This window comes from Lissotriton vulgaris, chromosome 2_1 (genome assembly GCF_964263255.1).
Source record: "Lissotriton vulgaris chromosome 2_1, aLisVul1.2, whole genome shotgun sequence".
In the NCBI taxonomy this organism is placed as follows: Eukaryota; Metazoa; Chordata; class Amphibia; order Caudata; family Salamandridae; genus Lissotriton; species Lissotriton vulgaris.
The window spans coordinates 1,701,351,741-1,701,370,076 of NC_141687.1; the positions used below are offsets into that span (position 1 = coordinate 1,701,351,741).

Sequence of the window (18,336 nt, forward strand, 5' to 3'; positions counted from 1 at the left end):
AGGCCTCTGATCTCCGCCTCTCCCAAGTGGCCTCCCCATCCCAGGAGGGACGAATCCGTCACCACTGTGGGCTCCGGTTGGGGAACGGAGAGCGATCTGCCATTAACCCAATCGCGATTCGTGAGCCACCACTGCAATTGTTGCGCAGTGCCCTCCGAGATCTGTACATGATCGGACAGGTTGCCCTAATGCTGTGCCCACTGCAACTTCAGGTCCCACTGCAGAGCTCGCATATGCCATCTGGTATGTTGCACCAGCAGGATGCAGGAGGCCATCAGGCCGAGAAGCCAGAGGCTCATCCGGACCGAAACCCAGGATAGAGGCTGAAAGATCGGAATCATAGCCTGAATATCCCGGACTCGCTGCTCGGGAGGATAACCCCGAAACTGCGTCGAATCCAGAACAGCTCCGATGAAGGGGAGCGTCTGGGAGGGACTCAGGTGAGACTTTGGCACATTGATGGAGAACCCCAGCAAATGCAGGAGGTCGGCCGTAGTCTAAAGGTGGGCGACGACTGCGTGGGGCGAGCCCGCCTTCAACAGCCAGTCATCGAGGTAGGGGAAGACTGACACCCCTGACCTGCGCAGATGAGCTGCGACCACTGTCATCACTTTTGTGAACACCTGAGGGGCGCTGGTAAGGCCGAAGGGGAGCACGGCAAACATAAAATACCCCTTGCGTACCATGAACAGCATGTAACCCCGGCAGGACGGGGATGTGAAAATATGCGTCCTGCAAGTCCAACGCTACCATCCAGTCTCCAGGGTCGAGGGCAGCCAACACCTGAGCTAGAGTCAACATCTTGCCATGGTCCGAAGATAAGCACCAGAGGCAATCATCATGCGGGTCCGTAATTTACATATGCCCGCCACAACTCTCTGCAGGGTTTAAATCCTGTCTTCCTGGAAGTAGCCATCAGAAACAATTAAGAGATACAAAGTTTTCTTAGTTGAAAATGGAGAGCCCCTCGAAAAACCGTTAAGCGTCGACGGCGCTGAAAAAAGGGATCAGACGTCAGCACGCCGACTAGGTCCTTTTAACACTGCTCGGTGATTGATACCAGTGTGTTTTCCTGAGGCGGAAAGCCGGGAAATTTTGTCATCTACATATGCTGTGTTAATTTGTGTATTTTAATCCCCTCATTTTAACTTTGCTATTTTGCACATTTTGACTCTGTTTTCGCTTCCCACCTCGGACCGCACAGCCGATTTAACGCTGTCGCGGCTCGAGCCAGGGGTCAGCCGCCATCTTAGGAAGGTGCAGGGATCGCGGTCTAGGCTTTCAGACCCTCCCACCCTCCTCCTGTATAAATGTGTGTCATTTCCCGTCCGCGGAGCGGGCGGGCGCGCCAAAGGTGTGCCCGTCTGCGCCCGTCCGCGCCCAACCGGGCCCCGGGGCCAGAACCCCTGGTCCTTCTCCTTTGGTTCCTCGTCCATATACCAGCAAACAATTATTTGATTTAAGACCTCCCAATACGCATGCAATGCATTTTCTTGACATGCTCGACCGTTTTCCACTGCACTGCCCTGACTGTCCATTTCTGTTAAATACTCCTCTTTTATGCAACAGTCAACAACAAATAACTACTACTCCTTCTCCTCCTGGATTCGTATTTATTAGTCACAATTGTCGTTCTCTGCCCAAACATAAACGCCACATCTTTGACTTGCTTACTGATGAAGCGCTGGACGCGCTATTCATCACAGAATCCTGGCTCCACGATAGCTCTGGCCCTGACATCGCCGAAGCGTTGCCTACTGATTATGCTATTGTTCGAAATGACCGTCCTAGAAGGTCTGGGGGTGGTGTGGCGATCATTTTTAATCAAAAATATCAGTGTCACTCGGACCCTATCACTTTGAGCGGATGTGATGCACTTCACTTCAAGCTTACTTTAAATCCCAATAACACTCTTACAGGGCTCCTAATGTACTGTCCCCCGGGCACTGTAAATTCTTGGTATACCCAATTCTTGGATTATATTGCATCAGTGCTCATTTCTTCCAGTAATTTCTTTATCATTGGTGACCTAAATTTACACTTGGACAACCCCAATGATAATTCAGCAGGAAACTGCATTACTGATCTTGCCGCTATGAACTTAATTTTACACAACAAGGGTCCCACCCACAAGGGTGGGCATCTTTTAGATCCTATTTTTTCTAATTCTTCGCAAATAACATGCCTTCCTGCCTTACCTGTTTCATGGTCTGATCATTATCTTGTTAAATTTACTGCAACTAAAAATAAAACACAGACCATATCCAATTCTTCTATCAATTGCAAGAAGAGAGTCTGGAAAAATCTGGACATTGCAGCTTTTAATAAAAAATTGTGTGATCTCATGCCTAAATACCCACTTAACTTAGACAATATGAATGCAGCTGCCAACTCGGTGAATTCCTGGCTCTTCGAGGCTATAAATACTTGCCTCCCTTTCACTAATAAGAAAAATATTGTCCATAATTCTCCTGCCCCTAGGTACAACGAAACCCTCCGTTTACATAAATCCCAATGCAAAAGACTAGAGCGTACCTGGAGGAAGGACTATTCCACTGCTGCTGGGCTTACGTACAAAGCTGAATTGAAACTTTACCACAAGGCCTGTGCTCTCACCAGAGCCACTTATGTCAATAACCTGATTACAGAAGCCATAAATAAATCCAATGTCCTGTTTAAGGTAGTAAAAGACCTTGCTGGCTCACAGACAGTTGCTACACCCCCTCCTCTTTCCAGCAAGAAATGTGATGAACTTGCCCAGTACTTCACGTCCAAAATTGACAAAATTTACAAAGACATAACAGCCCATGAGGAATCCAATGTCAGTCCTTGTCCATCCCCCACCACTTCTTGCCTTCCTTCGGCTTCATTGAAGACTTGGCCTGACCTCGTACCTGCCACCCTTTCGGAAATTTTAAACAATATTAAATCTGGCTCACCCATGGACCCCCTACCTATTTCGGTTCTACGTAAACTTGAGTTTTCCCAACTCAATGTGATCTGTTCCTTACTAAATGCTTCTCTTGACTCAGCCATGGTCCCCCACAGCTGGAAGCATGCAATGGTGACCCCGCTCCTTAAGAAACCCACTGCAGATCCAAATGTTGCCGCCAATTTCCGGCCCATTTCATTGTTGCCGGCCTTCTCGAAAATTTTGGAAAGGCACATTCATTTACATCTATCACGCTTTGTCACCACTAACAATCTCCTTCACCCCTCCCAGTCAGGCTTTCGTCAAGGCTTCTCCACTGAAACCACTCTATTAGGAGTAACTGAGAATATTCGCCAATTACTCGATCGAGGTGAAATGGCTGCACTGATATTGCTCGACCTCAGTGCAGCCTTCGATACTGTCTCGCACAGTATCCTTCTCAGCAGCCTTGCCTCTTTTGGCATTTGTGACAAAGCCATGCATTGGCTCTCGTCTTTTCTCACTGACCGGACTTTTCAAATCTTTTCTAACACCTCCACTTCCAACACTTATCTTTCTCCACATGGTGTCCCCCAGGGTTCTATCCTTAGTTCTCTTCTCTTCAATCTTTATGTTGTTCCTCTAGCACATGTTGCACATCACTCTGGTCTCAATCTCTTTACTTATGCTGATGATTCTCAGATTGTGTTTTCCCTATCCCAAGCCGACCCTTCATCACCTTCTTCTCTGCAATCTGGTCTTAGTGACATCTCTCGCTGGATGAGCCGTAATTTTCTCAAGCTCAACAGCAACAAGACGGAGGTGCTTGTCTTTGGTAACAAGCCTGATCTATGGAGTTCGAGACACTGGCCATCGACCATGGGCGACTTACCCATTCCATCGGAACGAGCGAGAAATCTTGGGGTTCTTATCGATAGGGATCTATCGATGAAAGACCAGGCCAATAAAGTCACAGCCACCTGCTTGACTATCCTAAGATGGCTGAGAAAAATCTTCTGGATTCTGCCATCCGACACCCAGAGATCTGTCGTGACGGCCCTGGTGACCTCTAGATTGGACTACAGTAACGTGCTCTATCTGGGGGCTACCAGGGCGGTCATGCGCCGTCTCCAACTAGTCCAGAACGCCGCTGCACGGCTTCTGTGTGGATGCCGGAAATATGATCCAATTACGGAACGCATCAAAAAACTCCACTGGCTTAATCTTGACAACCGGGTAAAATTTAAGGCACTATGCTTTATGCATAAGATTAAAATTGAAGCCGCCCCCACTTATCTCCAATCACTCGTCAAACCTTATGTACCCGCACGCTCTCTCCGCTCTTCTTCCCAACACTTGTTCTGCGTGCCTAAGTTCAGGCTCTCCAGAGTAGGTGGTAGTTCCTTTGCTGTACTTGGACCCAAACTCTGGAATTCTCTTCCCCTGGACCTACGAGTTGAGCAGTGTCATCTTCGCTTCCGCAAAGCCTTAAAGACCTGGCTCTTTGTCCAATAATTCTTCTTCAGGATTTACTATGCTGTCACTGTCAATTAGCGCCGGGAAACCCTCACGGGTAGCTGTCGCGCTCTATAAGATTAATAATAAATAAAAAATAAAAATAAATTATGGCTCCGATGACGTCATACGGTGTCGCGAGCGGAGCTTTCCTATTGTGACGTCCTCGTCGATGTGGGAGAGCTAGGAAAGAACATTTCACTCAGAATGCTGGCACAGGGGTTATTCAAAATGTGAGGAATCCACAGGCAGATGTATCCATCAGAATAATCCTTGTTGAATAAATCAGGTGTGATGCAGTTTAGTTTCACAAAATGGTCTATATGCTTAAGGTTTTGTTATTTTGCCCTAAGTTCTCTCACCTGTGGTGCTCCAGGTATGGATGGTCCAGGAGTAATAGGTTGAGCCATTAGGTCGTAGTCATTTCCAGAGGATCCAGCTGCTACATAGGAATACGATCCACGGGCCCAAGGGTCAGCACGCCAACGTGTAACGACTGTCTCTTTAGGCTAATGTCATGTACAGAGAGAAGATATAAGTGATAAACATTGTGTGGTTGATAACAAATTATGTTACTGTAATCATATGGAGAAGAAAAAACAGAATTGGGTCACACTTTTTAAAAGAGTGCTATACACAGAGCCTCTGCAAGATCTGCATGCTCTTTATTTGCTGTTATCCTTTCCATATTATCAAACATAAGATATTCTAAACACTACTCCCTGAATCATGGAATTTAGTGACCTTGCTAGAGTGGGAGGCTGGCTTAGTATATGGTGCACACTCTTAGGCATGATGCACCTTGCATTAATCCTGGCAACTCTTATGGTGATTTTAGTGGTCTTTGATAACCATACAAAGCTCTCAAAGTTGTAGCTGTGGAGAGCAGCCTTCTGGCATATCCCGAAGGAGTGTAAAGCAGCTTGTTTTACCACTTTCAACAGTGTAGATTAGATGAAAAAGAACAAGGTTGATACAAAATATTATGTATCACTATCACCAACACATTGGTATATCTACTAACAGGAGATATCAATAACACAAACAAGAATACTTCAAAATGATCAGGTAAGTAGCACAAATGAACAAGTTATCTACCTTCTGTAATGATGTATCTGTAAGAGACATACATTAGTTATAGATTCCTTACCTTACAATTACCCCAGGTGCCAGACTGGATCTGGAGAAGTTTTTTTGTGGCAGTACCCCTGCGTGTCGGTCGACTCAGCGTTGGTCATCGGCATTGTGGTAGCCGGAACGACGCTACAGTATTTACTTAGACACCGCCCCTGCGTGCTGACATCAGCTCTGACATGACATTTCATGCCAGAAGTGCAGAGCCATGAAAGACACTGACCACTGGTGCCCAAAACTAGGGCCCTGTAAGGGAGTCCTATCCCTAGAAGTCAGTTTGCAGAACGGGGAGGATGGGTGGAGCGGTAAGGAATCTATAACTAATGTATGTCTCTTACAGATACATTGTTACTGAAGGTAAGTAACTTGTTCATCTGAAAGAGATAATCAGTTATAGATTCCTTACCTTAGAAAAGGTTCCCCAGCAATGCCAACCCCGGTGGTGGGCCTGCAAACTAAGTTCACCCAGGAAGTCCTGGAGAACAGAACGGAAGAAAAAGGCATCTCTCCGGACTTGGCTGCCTAGGCAGTAATGCTTAGTAAACATGTGCAAGGATGCCCATGTGGCTGCCTGGCAAATGTCAACCAACGGAACACCAATTACCAAAGCAGTAGTAGCTGCCGTCACTCTTGTAGAGTGGACGCTCAGTCCTACTGGAGGTTTTTTTTTTAGCCAAAGAATAACAGATCTTAATGCATAGCATGACCCATTGAGAGATGGAATGTTTGTGCACTGCCCAACCTTTCTTGGCACCCTCATAACCCACGACGAGTTGATAATCTTTAGTGCGGTCAAGGTAGATAGACAGTGCACGTTTTGGGTCATGACCTTTTGAGTCCTTCCCGCCTCCACACCCTCTTTGGAAGGGTGCGGAGGCAGGAAAAAGGTGGGCAATGTGATGGTCTGACCTATGTGGAAAGAGGTAATCACTTTGGGAAGAAAAGAGGGCCTAGTACGGAGGACTACTTTGTACGGATGGACAGCAAGAAAGGGAGACTGGAATATAAGGTCTAAAGCTCACTCGCCATGCGAGCAGAGGTGTGTGCAAGCAACAAAGCAGACTTCAAAGTAAGGAGACGAAGAGGACAATTATGTAGTGACTCAAAGGGAGCACACATAAGATAAGTGAGGACACGATTCAAGTCCCACTTGGGCATTACAGAAGGAGGAGGAAAGAGATTAGTAATGCCCCTCAGAAATCTGTTAACAACAAGGGACTTGAAAAGAGAAGGTTGATCAGGAAGGCGAAGAAAGGCCGAAATAGCTGAATGATAGCCTTTAAGAGTGCCCAAAGCAGAGCCCTGCTGAGCCAAAGAAAGAATGAAGAGGAGAACCTCTGAAAGAGGGGCAGAAAGGGGATCCACAGCCTTTGCTGTGCACCATGCCACTAATGTGTTGCATCTAAAGGCGTATACAATTTTACTCGAGGGATGCCTGGCTGCCAAGATGGCATTACAGACTTCAGGAGGAAGGTCGAATGCTGTCAGCTGTCTTTGCTCAATCTCCATGCAAGGAGGTGGAGACTGGACAGGTTCGAGGGGAGGAATGCCCCCTACTGCTGTTACAGAAAATCCACCCAAAGAGGCAATCGGGCCAGTCGGGAGCCACAAGAATTACTTGGGCCCGGTCGCGCTTGATCTTCTTCAGCACTCTGGGTAAAAGTGGTACAGGTGGAAAGGGGTACAGGAGGCAGCAATTCCACTCGCGTCGAAAAGCGCCGCAGAGCGAGTGCCACCTTAGAAACTCAAACGTGCAGAACTGCCGACGCTGGCGAACAGATCTAACCAAGGCTCTCCCCACTGCTGAAAGAGACCTTGCACCACCTGAAGACGCCATTCGTGATCCATCCTGCACCGGCGGCTGAGTTCTTCCACCCTGGTGTTCAGGGAACCTGCCAGGTGTTGAACCAACAGGGATATGCCCTGATGTTGCAGGAATGCCTTCAGTGCAAGACTAATCGCCCGGAGCTCCAGAGGTTGATGTGGATCCCGGACTCCACCGGAGACAAGATGCCTCTGATCTCCGCCTCCCCCATGTGTCCACCCCATCCCATAAGTAACGCATCTGTCGCTACTGTAAACTATGGTTGGGGAAGGGAGAGGGATCTGCCACTGACCCAATGCTGGTCAGTGAGCCACCACTTCAACTGACTTGGAGCCCCCTCCGAGATCTGAACGACATTGGAAAGATTCCCCTGATGCTGTGCTGACTGGAACTTCAGATCCCACCGCAGAGCCCGCATATGACATCTGGCATGATCCACTAGCAGGATGCAGGAGGCCATGAGGCCCACCATCCTCAGGGTCATTCTCACCGAAATCTGGGATAGAGGCTGAAACATCGGAATCATAGTCCGAATATCCTGGAATCGCTGCTCGGGAGGATAGACCTGAAACTGCGCTGTGTCCAGAACCGCTCCGATGAAAAGGAGCTAATGAGAGGGAATCAGGTTCGACTTTAGCACGTTGATAGTAAACCCCAGTAAATGCAGGAGGTTCGCTGTAGTCAAAAGGTGGGAGAGTCGAGATAGGGCAAGATTGAAACTCCTGATCTATGCAGATGAGCTGCGACCACTGCTATCACTTTCATGAACACCAGAGGGCCTGTTATAAGGCCAAAGGGGAGCATGGTAAACTGAAAATGCTCATGACTTACCGTGAATAATAGGTAACGCCAGTGGGCAGGCAAGATGGGGATGTGAAAGTAAGCATCCTGCAAGTCCAACGCTACCATCCACTTTCCAGAGTCGAGGGCAGACAAGACCTGAGCTAAGGTTAACATTTTGAACGTCTCCTTCCGGAGGAAGCGGTTGACATCCCTGAGGTCTAAGATAGGACGCATGTCTTTGTCCTTCTTGGGTACCAAGAGTAGTGAGATAGCAACTATGACCTACTTCAGTGATAGTGATGCGTTCAAAAGCTCCCTTGGGCAAGTTCCTGGGGGAGAGGGCTAAATGGTCTTAAGACATACGATGGAATGTTGGTGGCATGGAGGGAGCTGTAGTCTCGAAGGGAAGGTAGCCTTTTCGGAGCATCTGCAAAACCCACCTATCCAATGAGATGTTGTCAAGACTGGTTTGCATATGGCTAGGTTCAAACTAGAATGTAATGGCAAGCAAAAAAACAATTTATTTAGGCCCAGATCCCTGTACTGGGGTGAATGTATGACATTGTTCTGCATTCTGTCCATCACGTGTTGTTTTAGAATTTGTCACCGTGAGTGGGACAGTTATTCCCAGACCTGGGTCCTGTGTTCTCCATGCCACTGGAGTCAAACTATCCTGGCTAATGTGAAACCGGTCCTCGGATGCTTGTTTTCATTCCAGGGAGGACCTGGCCTGGCAGTTCGGGCTGGACTGTTCCCATTGCGCACAGTGTCAAGACTGATTTGCATATGGCTGGGTTCAAACTGGAATGGTGAGCAAAAAACCGATGGATTTAGGTCCAGATCTCTTAACTGGGGTGAATGTATGACATTGTTCTGCATTCTGTCTATCAATTTTTCTTTTTGCAGTGGGGGTGGTGATGGCGGATCCAGCACCCACTTGCAACCGGTGGCCCTGAAAGGTCGGACTAGAAAGGCTTGGAGGCTGCTGCAGAGGGGGCACTGGTGGACTGGCCCGCCCCCTGCTCCCAGACCCGCGATGCTGGGTCCCACGTCCCAGCCACGCAGAGGCTGGGTAGCTTGCGCAGCCTTGTGGCTCTGGGTGGAACGTGGTATGGCACCCCTTTACATAGCCACGAAAGGCAGACTGCATGGGGTAATAGGTGGCTGTAAGGCCCAAGGATCTGGCCGTAGCCCTAGAGTCCTTGAAACGCTCAAGCGCATTGTCCGCCTTGTTACCAAACAGGCAACAGCAATTAAAGGGCACGTCAAAAACAATAAATTAGACATCCCCAGAGAAGCCAGACGTTCTCAGCCAGGTATAGCGCCTCAGGGGTAACGACGTGGAAACCGTTCTAACCAGCGAGTTGGCGGTATCCAGTCCACACCGGATAGGGAACTTTGCTGTTTTCGACTAACAGCACGGGTGACCACGGCCTGGTCCTCCTCCGGGCACTGTGGCAGCACCGTATCCCACACCGTGTATGTATAAAGGCCCAAGAGACATGCAGTGTTCACCGATCGCAGTCATGAGCTGGAAAATGAAACATCTTCCCAAAATGGTCCAGCTTCTTAGATTCCCTATCTGAGGGAGCAGTAGGGAATCCGCCTTTTAAGGATGAGGCTTGTCCCATCAAGCTCTCAGGGGTACGAGTTTGAGAGAGGAAAAGTGGGTCGCCCGGGGCCTTTGGGTGGGCAATCATCCTTTCCACAGGAGCCCTTATGCTGGGCTTTGACCAAGTGCCCAAAAGGATGTTGGTGAGGGCATAATTAAAAGGCAGCAGGGGCTCTGAAGAGGCTGCCGGCTGAAGCACCTCAGTCAGGACATTAGTCCTGACAGCTACCGTAGGAAGCTCGCGGCCCAAGGCCTCAGCCGCCTTATGCAACACCACAGCGTAGGAAGCTCCCTCCTCTGTAGCCACAGTAGGGGGGGAGGGGAGAGCATACCAAGGTCTGACGAGGTATCCAGACCACTGGTATCACCAAACTCCTTTCTCCAGTCCGGTTCCTCAAGTTGATCTGCTAGAGGGTCATCAGACCCTGCCCAGTCTTACTCACCCTACTCTGGCTGCCACTCAGGGAGGTAGAGAACAACAGGAAATAACAGTGGGACAAAAGTACCCTTGAGTGCCGGTAGCGACATCGATCGATGTTGGTCCGGTACTGTGTCCACATCGGGGGAGGCTGGGGTCGACACCAGTTGGGGGCAGAACCGGCGTCCTCACCGGGATCGGCGCCTGGGAAGGTACTGTGAGGTCAACCAGCACCGATTCGGATCCAGGCACGGATCCATGGGGGCCCTGCAGCGCTGGAGTCGCCGGCATTGAAGGCCCACGGCCCCCAGCCGAGTCTGTGGGGCCTGAAGGTGCGCTGGCAGAGTCAGGAAGTCCAAAGATGCGCTTCGTAAATAGCTCGAAGCTGGGCAGGGTATGATCTGGCTCTGGCAAAGGGAGGGAAGCGCGGAGCAGCCCCAGCAGGCTCCATGGAAGGAGCCAGAGAGCGATGATGCTCTGGGTCCTGCGTCACGTCGGCCGGACCGGGAGAAAGCGAAGAGCGACAATGCTTCATCGCCTCCTTCTTGTGCTTCGACTTACCAGAGGACTGCAAAGACTTTGATGACGAGTGGTGATGCTTTAACGACCGGTCCAGCGACCTTCCCCTCGACAGGGACCTTGAGCGGCATGGTGCAAACTGCAATGCATCGAAAAGTTTCAGGACCGACCCTCGCAAAGGCTTCAGGTTTAGGGCCGGGCACAGGTATCAGGACTTTAGGTCGTGGTTGCGCTCCAGGCACCAAAGACACATGAGGTGCGGATCAGTGATCGACAACTTGTGAAACGAGTCACAAGGCATGAAACCGGACTGACAACTGGCCATCCCTTGTGCAACAGGAGTCGTAAGATTTAAAAGATGCCGACAAAAAGTCAAAAATCTTTAGTCAAAAAGCGACTAAGGGGCACACTTCACTCTGTGCAGGCTGGCGCGGAACAAAAATGACGTAGGCGCGCAGGGGCGGAGTCTAAGTAGACACCATGACGTCACCCTGGTAACCACAATGCCGAGGACTCACTCAGACTCGACCAACGCCACCTACCGAAGCGCAGGGGTACTGCTACAAAAAAAAATCTCTGAATCCAGTCTGACACAGGGGGTTAGATCTAAGGTAAGGAATCTATAACTAATGGTCTCTTTCAGATATATACTAGTCTCCAAAGGGTGATAAAATCATATACTAAGAAAGTGAAATGTGAACTGCAAAGGAAAACAGGACTTGGATCAGTAGATGCAGAAGTGCCGGAGACACAAGGAACTACCCAAGGTAAGCATCCAGGAAGGAGGCTGTGTGCAGAGTGGAAACACAGCTGTGTGCCCAAAGGAAGTCAATGGAAAAGTCGCGGTTGCAGTTTTAAAGAAGGACTCTTCCTGGAGGACACAGAAGAAACCTTTAGGAAGGCAGAAGTTTGGAGAGCCATCGCACCGTATATGCTCCAGAAGGATAATGTTACTTACCCAGTAAGCATCTGTTCTTGCCATGTAGAGCTGTAGATTCACATGCTTTGCATACACCTGCCATCTAGTGTTTGGTCCGGATGTTTGCAAGTTGTTTTTCTTCGAAGTCTTCTTACCTAGTTACAAGGTAAGGTGACTCCTCCTTTCGGTGATCGTGTGCATGCTCATCGACTCCACTGTTAGATTGTTTTCCCGCAAGAGGGTGAGAATGGAGTAAATAAGTGTAGTATACAGATGTCCATGCGTATGAATCTATAATTTAAGAACTGCAACAACTACCAGTACCTGGGGAGACGGGTGGGGGCATGTGAATCTACAGCTCTACATGCCAAGAACAAATGCTTAAAGCTCTACATGCCAAGAACAGATGATTACTGGGTAAGTAACATCCGTTCGAGGCATGTGTGCTGTAGATACACATGCTTTGCATAGACTATAAAGTAGTGTACTCTCAAAGCGGTTTCTAACCTGCAGATGTTGCAATTGTTTGGAAAAGTGTTTCAGTACTGCTTGGCCTACATAAGCCTGTTGAAGTGCTAACACATCTATACAATAGTGTTTGGTAAATGTGTGTGGTGTAGAACATTACATATATCAGCTAGATGGATATTGCCTAAAAAGGCCATTGACAACCCTATTTTGAGAGTGGAATGCGTTCTGGGGATATAATTAAAATTCTTTTAGATTTAATATAGCAAGTTTGAATGTATTTTACAATCCATCGGGCAAAACTAGATTTTGAAATAGGACTGCCTTTGTTGGGTGGAGCAAATGCAACAAACAGTTGTTTTGTTTTGCGAAAGTCTTTTTTTCTATCTATGTAGTATATTAAAGCTCTTTTAACATCAAGCGCGTGAAGAGCGTGTTCTGCGACAGAATCAGGTTGAGGAAAGAAGACTTGCAACTCAACCGATTGGTTTATATGAAAAGCAGAAACTACCCTGGGGAGGATTTTTGGTTTGGTACAGAGAACTATCCTATCTTTATGTAGGTGAAAGAAAGGTTCTCCCAAAGTTGATGCCTGTAGCTCACCAACTCTCCTTAGTGATGTGATCGCAATGAGGAATGCAACTTTCCACGGAGGAACTGTAAAGGGCACTTGTGTAATGGTTCAAGAGGTGGACCCATAAGCCTTGTGAGAACAATGTTAAGATTCCATACCAGGGCAGAGGAATCCTTGGTGGTATTTCTCTTTTTAATTCTTCCATGAAGGCCTTGATTACTGGGACTCAGAATAGATGTTGTCTATTTTGTAAGTACGCAGCTACTGATGCAAGGTGCAAATGAATTGAATTGATGTGTAAGCGAGGCCCGATTGTTGTAAATGTAACAAGTAGCAAATAATGTTTTGCATAGAAGCATCTAAAGGATTGATTTTGTTGTTATTGCAATATACAGCAAATATTTTCTTTTTTGTTGCATAGCACGCTTTGGTGGTAGGCCTCTGGCTTCTTTTAGAATATTCATACAGTCTGGTGGAAAATTTAAATAACCAAACTATGACTTCAGGAGCCAGATCCCTAAATTCAACTCCTTGGGATCTGGATTTCTCCATGGTTCTGTGTGAGGAGCCTGCAGTTTAGGGTCGTTTTTTATGTGGAACTAGAGACCGCTGCAACAGAGTGGTGTACCATGGTTGACAAGCCCATGAGGGAGCCACTAGAATTAGTGTGAGAGATGTTTGCCTGAGTTTCTGAACCACCCATGAAATGAGCGGAGGAGCCGGAAAAGCAAAGGCAAACATTCCTGACCAGTTCATCCACAGGGCATTGCCCCTTTGATAGCGGGTGTGGGTACCTGGAGCCGAAGTTTGGGTATTTTGCGTTTTCAGCCCTGGCAAGTAGGGCTATTTGCGGAAACCCCTACTGTTGGAAGGAAGGAAGGAGAACTTGAGGGTGAAGTTTCCACATGTGATTTGTTGTTGTCTCCTGCTGAGGAGATCTCCAATTTGATTGTTTACTCCCGGGAGATGTTGTGCCCACTTCCAAATGGCTTGAGCGAGTGTTGACAGTTGGAGAGAGTGTATTCCCCTCACCGTTTCAGTACATAATACATTGCTGTTATATTGTCTGTTCGGCATTGGACAGTTTTGACTATGAGTTGCTAGAAATACAGCGAAGAGCTCTAGATAGTTGATGTGGAGAGAGCTATGCTTGTTGCTCCATATGCCTTGTGTTGTGTAATTTTTGAGATGAGCCCCCAAACCTGTTAGAGATGCTTCTGCTATGAGCTCGATTAGTGAAACAAGGTTGATGAAAGGCAGGCCTGCTGATAAGTTTTGTGGATTTCACCACTGCAGAGTGCGATGAGTGAGGCAGTCTACCAACACCTGATCAGTCAATAGACCCTGCGATTGATTCCACTGTTGTGTTAAGCATTCTTGGAGGGGGCGCATGAGAAGCCTTGCATGGAGTACAACTGAGATGCAGGACCCCATTATTCCCAGTAATTGCATCAACACTCTGGATGCTAATGCTTGGTTGGGTTGAACTTATAGAATGACAGTTTGAATAATGTGTAGTCTGGCCATATTGGGAGAGGCTAGGGCTTTGACTGTGTTAGAGTAGTTTCGAGATAAGTCTGCATCTGAATTGGTTGCAGGTGTGATTTCTGTGCATTGTTGGTGAAACCCAGTTGATGAAGCAGATCTATTGTGGTTTGTGTGTGCTGGTGACAGTCGTGGTAACTGCTGGCTTTGATGAGCCAGTCATTCAGATGGGGAAAGGTGTGAATTTGTTGTCTTCTGAGGTGAGCAGCAATTACTGTCAGGCATATGGTAAAAACTTTAGGCGCTGTAGGTATTCCAAAGGGACGTACCGTGAACTGATAGTGCTTGTTTGCTATAACAAATCGTAGACATTTGCAATGAGCAGGATGAATTAGAACATGAACATATGCGTCTTTTAAATCCAGAGTAGACAAAGTCCGGAAGCACCTGTTGAAGTGTGACCAAGTGAAAATGTTCTGACTGTATGTAGTGGTTTAGCTCTCCGAGATCTAGAATATGTCTTAAGGAACCGTCCTTTTTGGGGATGAGAAAATAACATTGTAAACCTCCGAGCCTTGGTACTGTATGGGAACTGGCTTTATTGCCCCTTTAATTTAGAGGGACTGGACCTCTTGTTTTAGCAAGTGGACATATTCCGGAGAGAACTTGTGAGATTGTGGCAGAATGTTTGGGGGATTGATGGTAAGCGCCAGGAAATAACCATGTTAGATAATTCCAAGAACCCATTTGTCTGATGTTATAGACTGCCAAATGGGGAGAAATTGGTGAAGTCTTCCCTCGACAGGTGTGGTATAATGAGGGGCGGGGAGCGTGGGAAAGTCACTGTTTGTTGGGGGAAGGGGATTTTCCAGGTGTGTTGCCCTTACCCCTACCCTTAAAGTTGTTGCCTCTATAACCTCAACGAAAAAATCCTCTGGAGGGAGAGGACTGGCTTTTACCCTTGTACGTGGAGGTTATTCTGATCTGGGGATGTTGTTTTTGACTCTCCTCTGTAGAAAGTGTGACAAAAAGAACCTATATTGGAGCAGTCTGAACTGCTCCCATAAATTTAGCGACTTAAGTGTCTTTTTTCATCTTCTCTTAACGCCTGGTGAACGTTAGGGCCAAACAGGTGTTCCTTAACAAATGGAGAGTTAAGGATCAATTGTTGGACCTCAGGTTTGAAACCTGAGATCCTTAACCAGGCGTGCCTCTTGAGCATGATGCTGGTGTCCCTAGCTAAGGTGTCCGCAGCATCTAGAGCACAACGAAGAGAGGAATTAGAGATGAGCTTACCCTCATTTATTAAGTCCTGAGCTTTAGTTTTATGCTCATCTGGGAGGTATTGGAGAAGATACTCCATTTCGTCCCAGTGTGCCTTGTCATACCTAGCAAAAAGGCCTTGGTTATTTGCAATTTGCCAATGATTTGCTGTCTGCGCAGCTATGCGTCAATACGTTTAGACTACTTATTCGGTGGAGGAGTATCTCCTGATGATTGAGAATTTGCTATCTTACGATTGTTTGATACCACTTGTGAATCTTATGGCAATTGGCCTCTGGCAAACATGGGGTCTGTAGGAGAGGCTTTATATTTTGTGTCCACCCTAAGAATTAGGATGCAGGCTCTAACTGGGTCTTCTTCATCATGGTGCATCATGCCCTTAAGTTTTGGTCGCGATTTCGGTTCTGAGCCGGACTTAAGCTGAGGAGGGTTTTTGTCGACTGTACCCAGACTGAAGGCTTGACCGGTGGTTTTGGTGCCTAGCCCGAGGGCCGGTCTCTAAAAACGTTGTCTTGGTGCCGACCTAGGCCAGACGGCAGAGTTGGTGCCGAAGCCTTATGTTTTTTGGAGATAGTTTGTGGGGGCAACGGGTCTTCAGTACTTACGTCACCTTGACCCTGCAGCAGTTCCTTGGCGCCTAGGTTGATCTGGAGTGCAGCGCTTGAATCTTCCTTCTCCTCTGCTGCCATCTTCCTCGCTATCTTCCCATCTTCGCTATCTTCCTGGCCAGAGTCTTCTCCGAAGATGTCTGGTGTGTCTTCGATGCTTTGATGCTGCATCTCCAGATGTCGAGCCAGACGATCGCGAAGAGTCTTCTTTGATCAAAACGATCTGCAAGCGTCACCATTTTTTTCTTTGTTCTAGGGTAATAAGCACAAGTTGCACACTGAGTTACTGAGAGGATACTTTGCGTGCCACAGAGGGCAGAATTTCAACGGAGTCCTTTCCATCAACAGAGAGCTGTTGATGGCCGTCCACGAAGCTTTCCTATCTAAGTCGTTCCAATGTCGAAAACGATACGCGGAGAAGTGGGAACACGTACAGTAACAATACCGTTGGGGTAAAGAGGATTGCATGTCGAGGGGAACCAGAGAAAACGGTTTCGAACCGGAGCGCAGCAATACACATCCGAACCTGAAGGCGAAAAAAAAAATCTAACAATGGAGTCGATGACCATGCGCACTATCACCCAAAGGAGGAGTCACCTTACCTTGTGACTAGGAAAGACTTCATCAAAGAAAAACAACTTCCAAACATCCGGACTCAACACTAGATGGCAAAGCATGTGTATCTACAGCACATATGCCTCGAACACCAGGTTACATGCACCAGAGAGGATGGATAGATAGGGTGAAGTGACTTTGAAACCGGAAGATGTCTCTGGAAAAGCCTGTGAAGGAGTCTGGGAAATCCAAGGGTGGATTCTTGAAGGCGTGGACCTGCAAGCAGAGGGAACAGAATCTATGCTTCTTGGAGGTAAACAGGGGGAATGGATGTACAACGCCCACCGATGTTGAGAGGTTCAGGAGTGAAGATGGTGACCTTGTCGCTGCACCTGTGAGGACCAGACGGTGCTGAGGAAGACCAAGGCCTTGCAAGGGCTGTCCCAGGTCGGATATCTGCATCTAGGTGGTCGGTGTCTGGTGGGAGCACCAACAAGCCTTGGTATCCGCGGTCATTCTTCGGAGACGGCGTCCTCCTTGATCAGGACACTTTTGTACAGGCCACTGCTGCACCGGAAAGCCTATATTTAGTACATGCAGCTGTATCACACTATATCAAAGAAACTTGGAACCACAATGCACAGAACCTCCACAACATGAACGGATTCATTTGTTGTATTACATAGGAAAAGGGGGCCACCTGGTCAAATGGCTGTACACAGGTATTTGGGCGCACGCCTCTACTGAACTTACTACACTCAGAACGAAGTGGACAGAGGATACACACACAGAACTCACTGACAAAGCCTGGGAGAGCATGCTCGAACATCCTAAGAGGGTATCACGTAACGCTAAACTCAAATTCATTCAAACAATGATACTACACTGATCCTACTTAACCCCTAAGAGAATACACTGCATGTTCCCTGAGGCCCAACACTATCGCCCCCTATGACGAAGCAGACTTCACTCATATGTTATGGGCATGCCCGCGCCTCCATGACTATTGGAGCAGAATCCAGCATTCTTTGGGAGAGGTCATGCACTTCACAGTTCAGGACAATATCCTGGAATGCCTCATGGGGCTCCGCAAACGCACCACAGCTCTCAAAGTACAACTACGGTTCCTGGACCTGGCCCTTATACTGGCCGTGAGGGCCATCACCATGAGATGAAAATCCCACAGATGTCCCCCGTTGACTGTATGGCAGGAAGACCTGATACAATGGGGCAGTGCCGAAAGCGCGGCCCTAAGACGAGAAGAGGAAAGGGGGGTGCGGAAACTTCCCATTTCTATGGACTGGGACATTATGACGGACGATTTTAAACAGATTTTATGCCGGCACATGGTCACCCCACCCAATAACACACTTACACTTTACAAGCAAGGCATGTTAAGAAATAGTTGCAGGCCCGGGTCCGGATACAACCGAGCACAGGCAGTGAAGGGTCAGTACTGACATGTTGATAATATTAATAACCATAAAAGTATTAGTAGACCAGGAGGGAGGGGGGAGGGTGGGGTAGTTTCTAAAAGTTAAGTTCTGTTATGTTTAAACATACTAAGTGCAGCTACTTGGCAGAATTAATGTATTTCATGTATACACACTATCAGTACATGACCGCAGAGGTGGATATTTAGTATGAAGCATTTGAAACTGAAGCCGAAACAGTATATCATGTGTAGAGGTATACCATGTATATGTTGGGGGACTCAACAAAAGAT

General features: G+C 47.8%; 1 protein-coding gene across 3 annotated transcripts in view; it reads right to left on the bottom strand.

Annotated features, from left to right (window-relative positions):
• Positions 1 to 18,336, bottom strand: part of KDM1A (lysine demethylase 1A) — a 1,339,130-nt gene that overhangs the window by 55,722 nt on the left and 1,265,072 nt on the right. For all 3 annotated transcript variants that reach the window (XM_086957680.1, XM_086957681.1, XM_086957679.1), the window contains exon 18: positions 4,789 to 4,935. In XM_086957680.1, coding sequence (XP_086813806.1) covers positions 4,789 to 4,935 — 147 coding nt within the window. The remainder of the gene's footprint in view (positions 1 to 4,788; positions 4,936 to 18,336) is intronic.